Source organism: Colobus angolensis, unplaced genomic scaffold (genome assembly GCF_000951035.1).
Source record: "Colobus angolensis palliatus isolate OR3802 unplaced genomic scaffold, Cang.pa_1.0 Scaffold117, whole genome shotgun sequence".
NCBI lineage: Eukaryota > Metazoa > Chordata > Mammalia > Primates > Cercopithecidae > Colobus > Colobus angolensis.
Window position 1 is genome coordinate 3801031 of NW_012112808.1, and position 15281 is coordinate 3816311.

The 15281-nt window shown below is 38.2% G+C and overlaps 1 protein-coding gene across 3 annotated transcripts in view; it reads left to right on the top strand.

Moving 5' to 3' along the window:
- PCSK2 (proprotein convertase subtilisin/kexin type 2) overlaps positions 1-15281 on the top strand; it is a 255468-nt gene that overhangs the window by 19997 nt on the left and 220190 nt on the right. For 2 of the 3 annotated variants that reach the window (XM_011962755.1, XM_011962748.1), the window contains one exon: positions 14118-14222. The exons of the other annotated variant lie outside the window; for it this stretch is intronic. In XM_011962755.1, the coding sequence (XP_011818145.1) occupies positions 14118-14222 (105 nt within the window). The remainder of the gene's footprint in view (positions 1-14117; positions 14223-15281) is intronic. 3 annotated transcript variants of the gene reach the window in all.

Sequence of the window (15281 nt, forward strand, 5' to 3'; positions counted from 1 at the left end):
TGCACTTAGTACATGAGCAAAACAGGTGTTGTCCCCATAGAGCTTGCAATCCAGTCATTCCAAGGACTGTGTTCTGAGAGATCATTCTTTCTAGCATACCAAGATAATTTTGAAAGATGAAGATTTAGGCAACATGTCAGTACTCAATTTTCTTTTTCATTTTAACATTCTTCTACTCCCTATTACTGTATCCAAAACCAGCCTTGTGGATGGCTCTTCCTATGAGTAAGAAGCATTTCCTTACTATAAAGTGTGTACAATCCACTTGGCTGTGGGTTGGAGCAGCTTTGCTAGGATTGACTGGGGATATTCAGTTGGAGGGTTGACAGTGAGAACATGACAAGGCAGATGATCAGAGAAATTAGAGTAATTACTCACAGTCAGCCTTTGATAGTAAGTCACAAAATTAAAAAGGAGAATGTAAGTCACAAACTTAAAAAGGAGAATGTAAACGTATGAACCAAGAGAGGTTCCGTGTTCCTGGTTTAACAGTGGAATAGAAAATGCAGGATATCCTCGAGAAAATGCCTGAATGAATGGTCCCTCTACTCTGTGCTGTGGAAGTTGGTTGGGTCCAACCCTTTCCATGGGGGACGTGGTCCAAAGTGGACCTGAAGAGTATGGTCTGTCCCCTAGTGGTCCTAGGCTGTCAATCAAACTATCCCTTCCTTGCCTGGGACAGCAGTTGTGGTTTCACTGATGATAAATAATTCTGCTTGAAAACAAAAAGTGGTTTCTCTTTAGTGATGGAAATAGACACTTAATTTTTATTTTAGATTAGACACAGTCACTCTTCTGTTGTTGATAATTAAGAAATAAAATCACTCTGGAAGTTGTTCTTCTCTCTCTGTTTGCTCTGAAGTTGAAACTCAGGGCCTATTAGGAACCTTCAGAATTCTCACTGAGATCTGTTTACCTTGCACACAATTCAGGGAAATCAATAGTCGTCTCCTGGCAGATATCAGTAATGTGCAAAACCCATTTCCTACTTGACTTGGAAGGAGAAAGAAACATTAGGAAGAGTGAAAAATGGGAAAAAGAGCACATCAGTTCTTCTCCATATGGTCTCTCATCCTCCAGTAGCCTACCCCAGACCTAAATTCAAATGAGCTTCCCTTTCTCTCCCATCCCTACTGCTGGGCATCATGTTCTGCCCATAAGAGAATGCATGCAATTGAAGGAAATAAAGAATGGTCTCTGAGAAAGTCAGTAAAATGCAGAGCTTATCCCTGTTGGCAAAATTCAGGTCCCCAAATGAAATGGACAAGCAATTATCAGCTGAGCCAGTTTTCAATCCTTGATGATTGTTTCATCTGCCAGTTTTTATTTCTTAAACCTCTTGACAGCAGTCCCTCTTACAAATAAAATTATAAAAATCTTATATAGCAAATGATGTCCAGTGTTCTACCAAACTAGATCCTGACTAAGCCTGAACAAGGACCATGAAAACCAGCACAGTGAACAAACACAAAGAAAGCAGCCAAAGGTAAAGCGAAGAGTCTGATCCGGGAAGTCTTAACTGTTCTGAGGGTTCTGAATCCGTTTGAGAATCTGTAATAAGCAGTAGACTCTCCTGAGAACAAGCGAATGCACAGATGCACAAAATTTGGAATGGAGGCCATGCCAAGGTCACAGACCCTCTGGAGCATCTACAGATTCCCTAAGGGAAGAGAACTCTGGTGTTTAAAAGAAGCAGGAAATAGACTCCATGAGAATTTAACACTTCTTTTTATCTGTTCACAATTGGTTGCCAGTTCCCTGGAGTTCCCTACTGCTGGGAAAAGGGAGTGTGTGGGTTCAGAGAGGTGCCGTAGCTTGGAGCCATAGTTTTCAGTGGGAAAAGGAAGTAAGAGGAAAAGAAAGAAGACAATGAGAAGTGTTGCTGAGACCCATACATTTTTGTGGCCATAATAAGAATTTCTAAAAACTCTGTAAGTTTGACTTAGCAACATTATTATACTGTCACCCAGCCTGAATGTTCAAGCTGACAATTTGCTGCGAGTTCTTTCACTTCTTTTTCTCCTTCCTTCTGGAACCATGCATATTTTGCCTTAAGAGAACAAGGTGATGATATAAAAGAAGGATGTGTATGTGTGTGTGTGTTTCTGTGTTTACATATGTGTGTGTGTGTATCAATGAAGAAAACATTTGAAAACACTAAATGTCTGCAGTGTGAGAGGCTTCTTACTAGGACACTCAGGTGAGTGTTTGGGAATCTACCAATCAATGGAGAATCAACCAATCTAGCCTAACAATATGTCTTTGCTATTTGCAAGATTTGCAGTCTACTTAAGGATCTCAGGAATGCATTGACCAGCCTTACATCCTTGAGGCCTGTGTGGGCAGCAAGTACCTTATATTACTGTAAGTCACATAGCATCTGTCTTTCTCTCCCTGCGGTGGAGCTTATGCTTGCACAAAGCTCTTAAGCAGCTGCTTCTCAGATGCTCAGAAGACAGTGGATCTTGGGTCTGCACTCCAAAAGCAAGAGACAAAAAAGGCCCAGAAAAATAACCAATGCCTACAGGTTAGTCTTTTGTTAGGTTCATGATCAGTCAATTTACCTGTTTATTGCATAAGAGTAAGCTCGTCAGAGGTTCAAATTTTAGCTTTATGAGACCAATTAGCTCCATTTTCTTTCATAGCCAAGAGAGATCCTCCTCCTAAAGAGTTCAGAATCATGTGTCCCAAGATCACAGCAGTGAGGATGTCACCCACCAGCCTGGCTGTCCTTGAGTCCCACTCATCTCCATCAGGAATTCCAGCCCAAAATCTCATGAATTCCTAGTCAAGGTTACAAAGGGGCTGGGACGTAAAGTAGGACCGCAACACAAGCAGCGTGGTAGGAAGGATGCTGGACTTACACTGAGGAGAGCTGGGATTTCTGCAGAGAGCTCCCATTCATCTGGTCAGGCCCTGGCCCCCCGCCCCCGAGCCTCAGTGTCTTCTCTAAAACAAATTAGGCAGCTAGACCAAGCCAGGTATGCAACTCAGTTGCCTAAGGTAACACAACCATGGAAAGGGAGCTTAGTGTGTGACCATAGGAAGTAGAGGGGTAGGTGGGTTCTGATTTGAAACTAGGAAATACATGACCCTTCTGAGGTCATTCAAATTTAAATTTTAAAATGCTTTTACATTTTTAACTTGCATCTTGGAAATAAATTTAGATGTTAAAAATGTTGCATAAATAGCACACAGGTACACCTATGTTCATGGCAGCATTATTCACAATAGCCAAAAGGTGGAAGCAACTCAAGTGTCCATCAATAGATGAATGGATAAACAAAATGTGTTATACAAGGTGGAATATTCAACCTTAAAAAGGAAGGAAATTCTGACACATGCCACAACATGATAAACCTTGAAGACACTGTGCTTAAGTAAAATAAGCCAGGCACAAACGGTCAACTACCATGTGATTCCACTTAAATAACCTAGTTCAAGAAATCAAATTCATAAAGACAGAAAGTAGAAAGGTGGATGCCGGGGCTGGGGAGTGGGGACTGGAAAGTTATTGTGTAGTAGGTACAGAATTTCAGTTTGAGATGATCAAAAAGTTCTGGTAATGGATAGTAGTGATACTTGCACAATGTGAGTATACTTAATATCACTGAACTATTCACTTAAAAATCATTACAATTGAAAATTTGATGTTATATATATTTTATCACAATAAAAATCATTATTTTAAAAATAGCAGAGTTTCCATATACCTTTTATTCAGCTTCCCCGAAGTTAACATCTTAGGTAACCATAGCAAAATTACCAAAGCCAGGAAATAAACATTGATATAATACTATTAGCTAATCTACAGGACTTATTCAAAATTTTCCAGTTGTCCCGCTAGTGTCCTTTTTTCTGATCCAGGTTCCAATCCAAAATATGATTGTATTTAATAGTTATGTCTCATTAGTTTCCTCTAATTTGGAAAAGTTCTGCAGCTCTTCTTTGTCGTTTATGAACATGATGACTTTGAAGAGTACTGGGCCGGGTGCAGTGGCTCATGCCTGTAATCCCAGCACTTTGGGAGGCCGAAGCAGGCGGATCACGAGGTCAGAAGATCGAGACTCTTCTGACTAACACGTCTCTACTAAAAGTGTAAAAAATTAGCTGGGTGTGGTGGCGGACGCCTGTAGTCCCAGCTACTCAGGAGGCTGAGGCAGGAGAATGGTGTGAACCTGGGAGGCAGAGCTTGCAGTGAGCAAAGATCGTGCCACTGTACTCCAGCATGGGCGACAGAGCGAGACTCCGACTCAAAGCATAATAATAAAAAAATAAATAAAATAAAATAAAGAGTACTGGCCAGTTATGAGTTTTTCCGATGGTTCCACCTCACTGAATACACGTTATATATTTTTGGCAAGAAAATCACATGAACTATGTGCCCTTCTTAGTGCATCATAGCATGACTCATCACTGGTGAAGTTAACTTAGATCGCTTGGGTAAAGTGGTCTCTGCCAGGTTTCTCCACTATAAAGATACATTTCTCATTGTTTATTATTATATTTCACCTATTAATTTTAGCATCTATTGTAGATGTCTGCCAGCCACAATTATATTATTACTGTGACATTTTCTGAATGATGATATTCAATGTCCATCATTTATTTCTTCTACATTTATTAATGGGAATTCCACTGTAAGGAAGAGTTTTCCCTGCTCCTCAATTTATATTTAATTTCTTCTTTAAAAAAACACTAAAACAAGCCAGAATCGTGGTAAAATATGTTCCTGTAATACCCACTGGCCCTTCACAACTCCACATTTTCTCTCTAGTGTTAAAAATTCTAAGTTCTAGGTCAGGTACAGTGGCTCACACCTGTAATCCCAGCACTTCAGGAGGTCAAGGCGGGCAGATCACTTGGGGTCAGGAGTTCAAGACCAGTCTGGCCAAAATAGCGAAACCCGATCTCTACTAAAAGTACAAAAATTAGCCAGGTGTGGAGGTAGGTGCTACTCGGGAGGCTGAGGCAGGAGAATTGCTTGAACCCAAGAGGCAGAGGTTGCAGTGAGCCAAGATCGTGCCACTGCACTCCAGCCTGGGCAAAAGAGTGAGACTCCAAAAAATTAAAAGTAAAAAAAGAAATTATCAGATCCGTAATGCCTCCTGTAATAGGAAACAAAAGGTCAAATTCATACTATCTGGTAGTGTTCAAAGTAGAAAGCTTTTGGAAAGCAAAATACAGCACATTTACATTTTCTTCCTCTCCCCTCACTTTTTTTATTTTATTAAATCTTAACATTATCCAGAGTATATCAGCAGGGTTAAGTAGAGAAAACATTTAAGAACCATTAAGCCTGGAATATGCACATGAAATATTTATGTTAAAGTTGCCATGGGGACTGTGGTTTTTAATGAACAGGAACTAAATCACAAAAGCTGCAATGTTCTAAAAAGCTTTTATTCACAGAAAAGACCCCTGGTTAAGTTGACTGTTCCTTGAAGATCATCCAGTATCTGCTGCTTTGAGTCCAGGCCTGTCCCCCTGTGCCAGGGATGTCCCTTGAGAACCCTTATCTGAGCTGCTCCAGGACGACGTCATCAGTTGACAGAACCAATATTATTGTAGAGTTTCATGTTAACATAGCCATGAAAGCTGAAGAAATAAAACCTTTTTTTTTCAGCTAGCTACTTGTTTCTGTAGTCCATTGCTGAGTAATAAACCAACCCAAAATTTGGTGGTATAAAACAAAAATTTTATTGTACTCGTGAATGTGGCAATTTGTAATCCAGGCAGGGCACATTGGAAATGGCTTGTCTGTGTTCCACAATGTGTGGAGACTCAGTTGAGAAGACTCAGCAACTAGAGGATGACTGGTATGGCTAGAGTTGGAATCCTCTGAAAGCTTCTTAATATGTGTATTTAACACCCTAAATGGGATGACTTGAAAGCTGCGATCTTCCAGGATTGTCAGACAAAGCACTACACACGCTTCTCAGTGTTGCCTGGGCTTCCTCATAACATGGCAGCCTGAGAGGAGTTGTACTTCTTAAATTGTAGGTCAGGACTTTAAGAGCAAATGTGTTCCAGGGAACAAGGCACAAGTCAAATGGCCTCTTATGACTTAGATTCAGAAGTCACATGGCATCACTTCCACCATACTTGTAATTAAAGCGATCATGTTTCCCAGATGCAAGGGCTGGAATCATGGACCTCATTTCTTGATATGAGGAGTGTTAAAAAAAAAAGCTGTGGCTATGACTTTAAACAGTCACACTCTTCAAAATTAAAACACTAGAAAAATACAATTTTTAATAACAGTGAAAAAGAGTCGCTTAAGGTGAATAACCTTCCCTTTCTCCAAAAAGTCTAAGAAACATTCCCCAAGTATCCCTCTGACTATAATAATCTCTCCTTTGGGTTCCCATAGCAGCTTGTCAATAACTCTGCTACAGCACATTCTATTCTAACCATAAAAAGAGTGACTTATGCTTGAGTGCAAGATATTTTTCCAAGCACGTTTCATGCATTATCTCACTTAATTCCCATAATAAAAACATTTTATAAGTAAAAAACCTGAGGACCATGAGGGTTAAATAACTTGCCAAAGGTCATATCGCTGTTACGTGGAAGAGCGAGAATTTAAACCAAGACAATCTGGCTTCAGAACTCATGTTCTTAAATCACTCCACCACAGAGTACTGTTAACATATTGCTGTGGGAAATCTTCCTTCCCTGTGAATTGTGAGCTGTTTGTAGGCTGAGACCATATCATCATTACCTTTGTCTCTCCAGCACCAAACACAGTGCCTGGCTTATGACAAGGAACACAAAAGCACACAATAGAAAAATGCACAAAAGAGAATAAGCTAAAATGTCAATAAACATATGAAAATATGCTCAAACTTTCAAAATAATTAAAAATATTCAAATACGATGACAAAATGTTCAAGTAAGATGACTATAAATTGGCTAAAATTAAAATATCTTTAATAAATGTCAATCCAGTGTTACTTAGAGAATGGGAAAATGGGTAATTTTATTCTTATTTACTTTTCAGTGGATCTTGGAATATACAACCTTATAGGGAAACTTTTCTGAAGTATTTATCAAAATAATGAATGTTAATAATCTATGACTTAGAGGTTGAATTCCGAGGATATATCCTACAGGAAAACTCTCATCTGTACAAATAGTGATAATCACAAAGCTACTCATCATAGCATTTTTAATAGCAACTTGATTAAGAGATGTAGTTAATGGGCCATAAAATTTATCCTCTAAAAATGTGCAATTCAGTGATCTTTAGTATAGTTGCAAAGTTGTGCAATCATTGCCAATATCAAATTTTAGAATATTTTTACCACCCTTAAAATAAATCCTGGACCATTAGCAATCACTCTTCATTTCTGTCTCCTCCCAGCCCCAGGCAACCACTAATCTAATTTCCAGCTCTATAGATTTGTCCATTCTGGACATTTCATATAAAGGAAACGATACAATGTAAGATCTTTCTGTCTGGCTTCTTTAACTTAGCATTAAGTTTTCAAGGTTCATCCGTGTTTTTATCAGGTATCATTGCTTAATTCCATTCCATTTAAAAATAACATTCCATTGTACATATATATCATATTTTGTTTACTGTTTTATCAATTGATAGAAATGTAGGTTGTTTCTAGTTTTTGACTATCGTGAATAATGTTGCTATGAACATTTGTGTACAAGTATTTGCGTAAATGTATGTTTTCATTTCTCTTATATGCACCCATACATGGAATTGCTGGGTCATATGACAAGTCTGTGTTTAACATTTTGAGTAACTGCCAAAGAGCTTTCCAAATAGGCTGTACCATTTTACTATCCCACCAACAGTGCATGAGGGTTCAAATTCCTCCCTGTCCAGGTCAACACTTGCTGGTTTGGGTGCAGTTGGGTAGGGGTTGTTTGTTTTAGTGTGTGTAAAGTGATATCTCATGGTTCTAATTTGCATTCTCTGATGTCTAATAATGTTGAACATCTTTTTGTATGTTTATAGGCCATTTGTATTTCTTCTTTGAAGAAATGGCTCCTTGAATTTGCACATTTTTGAATTGGGTTACTTAACTTTATTATTGAGTTGTAAACATTTTTAAAACATTCCTGTGCAAGACCCTTATCAGAGATACGATTTTCAAAATTTTTCTCCAATCAGTACGTTGTCTTTTCATTTCCTTCATTATTTCCTTTGAAGTACAAACATTCTTAATTTTAATGAAGTACAGTTTATGTTCTTATACTTTTTGTGTTGTATCTAAGAAAACATTGCCTAACCTAAAGACATGAAGATTTATTCCTATGTTTTATTCTAAGAGTTGGGTACTATTAGCTTTTACATTTGGAACTACAAATCATTTTGAGTTAAATTTTGCATGTGGTATGAGATAGGAATCCAAATTCATTTTTTTTCATGTGACTATCTAATTGTTCAAGCACAAAACTGTGCTTGAACAGACTATTCATTCTCATTGAATTGTTTTAGCATCCATGTTGAAAATCAATTGACCATGAATTGATCATCATAAATTATTTCTGGATTCAGTTTTATTCCATTAAACTACTATATGTCTCTCCTATGCCAGTACCATACTGCTTTGATTACTTTAGCTTTGAAGAGGTGTTGAAATTGGAAAATGTGAGTCTTCCAAGTTTGTTCTTCTTTATTAAGATTATTTTGGCTATTCTTGGTCCTTTGAGTTTACATTTGAACTTTAGGATAAGCAAAAATGGCAGCTGAGATTTTGAAAGTAATTGTACAGAATTTGTAGATAAGTTAGGGAGCATTGTCATTTTAAAAAATCCATGAACATGAAATGCTTTTCCATTTATTTAGATCTTTAATTTCTTCCTGGGATGTTTTGTACTTTTCAGTATACACATCTTGCACTTCTTTTGTTAAATTTATTTCCCAGTATTTTACTTATTTTATGTTATGGTAAATCAACTTGTTTTCTTAACTTTATGCTTGGATTGTTCATTGCTTGTGTATAGAAATATAATTGATTCTGCATGTTAATCTTGTATTCTGCAACCTTGCTCAACTCTTTTGCCAATTCTAATACTTTTTGTGGATTCATTATAAATTTCTATATACAAGAAATGTCTTCCTCAAGTAGAGATAGTTTCTCTTCTTTCTTTCCAATCTTGGTGCCTTTATTTCTTTGTCTTGCCTGATTGCATTAGCTAAAATCTCCGGTACACTCTTGAATAGAAGTGGCAAGAGTAGATAACTGTCTTGTTCTGATCTTAGGAAAAGCATTCAGTCTTTCACCATTAAGTATGATGTTAGCTGTAGGTTTTTCACAGATAGATTTATCAGATTGAGAAAGTTCCCTTTCATTCCTAATTTTTAGAAACATATTTATTATAAAAGAATGTTGTATTTTGTCACATGCTTTTCTGCATTGGGATGTCCATGTGGTTTTTTTTTATTTATTCTATTGATATGGTTATTATAGTAATTAATTTTCAGATGTGAAAACAACTTTGCATTCCTAGGGTAAATCCTACTTGGTTATGATGCATAATCCTTTTTATATGTGATTGGATTCAATTTGCTACTATTTTGATGAGCATTTTGTTGCTATATTTGTAAGAGATCACAGTCTGTAGTTTTCTTTTCTTGTGGTATCTCTGTCTTTTCTTCATGTCAGGGTGATATAGGCCTAATGAATGAGTTGGGAAGTGATTCTTCCTCTTCCATTTTTTGGAAGAGTTTCTGAAGGACTGGAATTATTTATTTAAACATTAGTAGAATTCATCAGGATTAGTAGAATTCATCAGGATTTATTTTGCAGAAAGTTTTTAAATTACTAATTCAATCTCTTTACTGCTATTCAGGCTCTCTGGTAAATTTTTAAATTCTGTTATTGTACTTTTTAGCTCCAGAATTTCTGTTTGGTTCTTTCTTCTTATTCTTTTTATCTCTTTATTGATATTCTTTATATGATGATTCACCATTCTCATGCTTTCCTTTAGTTCTTTAGATATGGTTTCTTTGAACATATGTCTGGGTATAGTTATATTGATATATAAATATAATCTGAATATTTATACTTATCTAGTTTAGTCTTTGTCTAGTAAGTCCAACATCTGGGCTTCCTCAGAGAGTTTTTATTATTTTTCCCACTATGTGTGGAGCATATGTTCTTATTTCTTTTTGTGTCTCACAATTTTTCTTGAAAATCTGACATTTTAAATAATATAATATGACAACTTGGAAACCAGATTTACCTCTCCCCAGGTTGCTTGTTGTTGTTTCTAGGTTTTGTTGTTTTCACTATCACTATTTTTCCTCCACCCCCACCCCCAGTTTTTTTCTTGTGTTTTTTTTATTATTATTATACTTTAAGTTCTGGGATACATGTGCAGAGCATGCAGGCTTGTTACATAGATATACACGTGCCATGGTGGTTTGCCGCACCCATCAACCCATCATCGACATTAAGTATTTCTCCTAATGCTATCCCTCCCCTAGCCTCCCACCCCCTGAGTGTGATGTTCCCCTTCCTGTTTCCATGTGTTCTCATTGTTCAGCTCTCACTTATGAGTGAAAACATGCAGTGCTTGGTTTTTTGTTCCTGTGTTAGTTGGCTGGGAATGATGGTTTAATGAAGCAGTTAATAAGTGTGAGTCTGATAGCATCTGAGTGACAAGGGAAGAACCACTTTGCATAATAATATGTAGAGTGTGTGTGTGTGTGTGTGTGTGTGTGTGTGTGTGTGTAAGCAAAGAAGATCTAAAACTCACTCATTTTACTATTAAGGAAATAATCATTTGCTCTTGCAAGTAGGTAGGCCTAGAGGGAAAAAAAAAGATCCATGTCCCTGCAAAGGACATGAACTCATCCTTTTTTATGGCTGCATAGTATTCCATGGTGTACACATGCCACATTTTCTTTATCCAGTCTATCATTGATGGGCATTTGAGTTGTTTCCAAGTCTTTGCTATTGCAGAACTTAAATAAACTTACAAGAAAAAAAAAAAACATCAAAGAGTGGGCGAAGGACATGAGCAGACACTTCTCAAAGGAAGATACTTATGCAGCCAACAAACATATGAATAAAAGCACACCATCACTGGTCATTAGAGAAATGCAAATCAAAACCACAATGAGATACCATCTCACACCAGTGAGAATAGCGATCATTAAAAAGCCAGAAAACAACAGATGCTGAAGAGGATGTGGAGAAATAGGAATGCTTTTACACTGTTGGTGGGAGTGTAAATTAGTTCAACCATTGTGGAAGACAGTGTGGCAATTCCTCAAGGATCTAGAACCGGAAATACCATTTGATCCAGCAATCCCATTACTGGGTATATACCCAAAGGATTATAAATCATTCTACTATAAAGACACATGCACACATATGTTTATTGCTATTTGTTTATTTAATGTCTTTCTGGACTAATTCTGCAAAGTCTGTAATTTCTATAATGTGCCATTGAATCTGCTTGGTTAACTTAATAGTTAGCCAATGACAGGACAGAGGTTTTCTTAAAGACCTTGAATCAATGCGGCTTTGTTTTTTTTTTACCGTTTGCTGAAGGGCTCTGTTGTATATATTGGGACATATCCTCAATGCTCAAGCAGGCAGTTTGAAACTCTGCTATGGCCTTCACCTCCTGTTTTTAAAGAGACTTAAAGCCAACTAAAGATGAGCACTTAGAGCCTTCTTCGATATTTCCTGGTTGTGTGTACAGCTCTGCCCATGTGTGTGGCCTTCTAAGTGTCCAGGAATATATTACAGCTTTGTAAAGCCTTCTATGGACATCTTATGCCTTAGATTCTTTTACAAAGGTTTTTGTCCAGCCTTTTATTTGCCCCAGTTCATATTGCTACTTCAGGAAATTGCAACCTTAAAAATTTGCCACTGATTATTTTTGACAAATTCCCTGGGGAGTAGGGCTTTTCCAACTGAGCAAACCCTGGGACAGATCAAATAACAACAAATCCTATAAATGGAACTTTTCCAGATAGCTTCCAGGCTATTATTTATGGACGGGGCTTTTTAAATAACTCTAAACCCAGTCCTCACCCTCTAGTGTCTATTTGGCTACCGGTTTTCCCAGTTGCTGTGGTTGTGAGGATGTTCATGTTCAAAGATGCTGCAGAGCTATGGAGAAGAGGATGGTCATAGAGCAATTTAAAACAGCACACAGTTTGCCATTATCACTGAGATTCAACCTTTTTATTGAATAAACTTCGGGTTGCTGCAAGCCTCTTCTTAATTTCCAGTGTTCTGAATAAGTTGATCTGGCAATTTTTTTCAAAGTTCTATTTGCTTTTCTGTAACAGTAGATTCTTGAAGGTTCTTACTCTATTATACCTGAAGTTCCCCCACCCCAACACACAGCATTATCTTTGAATGTAAAAAAATGGAAACATCTTAAAATGTATCAATAATGGAAAGGCTAAATAAGTCATGGTATATCCCATGTAATGGAATAATATGCAGCCATTCAAAAGAAGAAAGTAGTCTGGGTGTTGATGTAATATGTACCATAAACCCCATGACACATGTTTAGCTGCGTAACAAACCTTCACATGTACCCCCAAACTCAAAATAAAAATTTGAGAAAAGGAGTTAATAAGTGGAAGTCTGATAGCATCTGAGTGACAAGGGAAGGGAAGAACCACTTTGCATAATAATATGTAGAGAGAGAGAGAGTGTGTGTATGTGTGTGTGTGTGTGTGTGTGTGTGTAAGCAAAGAAGAAGATCTAAAACTCACTCATTTTACTATTAAGGAAATAATCATTTGCTCTTGCAAGTAGGTAGGCCTAGAGGGAACAAAAAAAGGATAGCCTAACTCCAACACTGCCAAAAAAGAAAACATGAAGAATTTTTACTTTGTTATTTGTACTTTTCAGTTTTCTAAATTTACTCTATATTTCCTTTATATTAAAAATAAAATAATAATGATAAATATTCTTTAAGAAATATTTGAGCCACACTGAGGTTCTATATGATTTAAAAATCTCAAATTGGCCCCATCTGTGTTAGAAAACCTTTCTATCAAATCTGCTTCCCTTTTCTTCCAAACACTGGATGACAACACACATACCAAAACTTACAATAGCAAATACTTTGAGTAGTGGTATGCTTTTTGATTTAGGGACTCTTTTGAGAATCTGATGAAACCATGTGTCCTATTTCCCAAAAAAAGTACATATTTACATTATTTGTCTATAATTTGTAAGCATTCAATTAAATTAATTAATCAGGTTAAGAACTGCAAACAGCATGTCTTCATCAATGTGAAGACAGGTGGAGAAAAGCAAGAGATCTGGGAACTTCAAGGCCCTGTATTTATACAGAAGAGAAAAAGATGCCCAGAGAGGAAACCACTTGCTCTTAATCATACTGATGGTAACAGACATGAGCCACATCCAGGCCTCCAAACTCCCAGGTCAAGGCTCTTCCCACCAAGTTACCTTGAATCATAGAACAAATGACTGGCCTGTTTAGGTTCTCCAAAACTCTTACAGGCCCCGTGCCAAAGATAAGCTCTCATTACTGTGACTTCTCTGATTGGCTCTGAACTGATTTCAAGGATCTTTGAGGTGGGAAGATAGAGGGAAACCAGACCTGCCATCCAACTGGTATTTACTAAATTTAGATGTTCACACTGTGCTCAGCCTGATAAGAGGCACCAAGGGGTCACAGAAAAAGCCCAAGACACAGACAAACAGTTGAAAGTCTGTCACAGACAGCTATGAAGACATGACTAGAAAACATCGCAGTGTAATTCTGGAGCAACCAGGTGATACCTGGAGTATGCACGCTAGTCCAAGGAGAACAAGGAGAATCTGATGCAGGTGAGAATGTAAAGGCAAGGCTCCATGGAAAAGGAGAGGGAATCAAAGGATGTGCAGAAAGTTAAAAAATAGGGGAAAGAATAGAAGGTATTTGGGGAACAGGAGGAGAGTGGACACCACATGAACAAAGGCAAGGAGAAGGGAAGGAGGACATTGATAGGGAAATAGAGAACCAGGTCTGACAAGAGGTTTGCCAGTGGTTTTCTTGAATACTTCCCTACCCCAGGGAGCCCTTGCAAGCAGCCCCAGCTTTGGTGCCCCTCTCCCTGGGCCAACCCCAGAAGCTAACTATGCCTGTGTCTGCTTGACTCTCCGCAGCTTCCCTTTGCTGAAGGTCTGTACCACTTTTATCACAATGGCCTTGCAAAGGCCAAGAGAAGACGCAGCCTACACCACAAGCAGCAGCTGGAGAGAGACCCCAGGGTGAGTGTTCCCCAGAAGCCTGCCTTCCAATCTCTGCTGCCACAGCTGAGCCCACCGAGGAGGTGTGGAGGGGCTGGCCAGGAATTTTGAAGTAAAGGCACTTAATGTACTATAACAGGGCAAATGGATGCTTTGCAGAGTCATACCAGGGACTCTCTGTTCCTCTATCTGTGCATAATAAATAATCACAGGCCCCTTTGTATGGCTGGAGGAAGAGGAAATCGGGATACCACCCTTTTACTGGCTATCTTCTCCTGAGTTATTACTGAATGAGGACTTTGGGTTGCCTGGGAACATGTTTTGGCCTGTGATGGATGGGAAGACACCAAGCAGTTTAATGAGTCATTTTACGGAAGGTTTCTCCTGGTGAATCCACATGCTCAGAAGAGGTTGCCATGCCCCATGTTGTGAAAGGAAAGAATGAGGGAGCCAGTGAGTGAGCAGCTCACAGCAGGCAGTGGACTTCTCAGTATCCATGCATGACTGTGACCATAAGACTATCTCCGCCTTTCTTCTTATCCTGTATTTTCTAGCACTGATCTAATTTACCTTCGTGTCTCAGCTGTCTACTTGATATTCATCACTCACATTATTTTAATCTTCAATCTTTACCTTACTCTTGGACTCCAGGTTCCATTTCCTACTTCCTCTGATGGCTCAGATTCAACTTTCCCCCAATCAAACATATCATCTTAGCAACAAAGTGGCTTCTCTGCCAGTGTTCCCACTTCTTACCTTTCAGAATAGGACCTTTAGTAATCATATTTTCCACCCTCCCCCATACCTACACACTCATCAAATTGGGTAGATTCTGATTTCTGTTACATGAATCACTAAGAAGGAAAGTATGTAATAACTCAGAGAAGTTGCTTTCTGTACATTGAAGGCAGTATAACCTCTTCCTTGGGACTCTCAGGGACCAGCTGATGAAAGGCGTGTCAGATGTTTGAGTTAAGGATTTTCACAGGGGATTTCTTTTGAGCTGATAGAATCTGAAAACTCATTCTTGTGGGGCTTTTCATGTGAACATTTCTCTGGGTTTAATTTGGGCTTCAATTA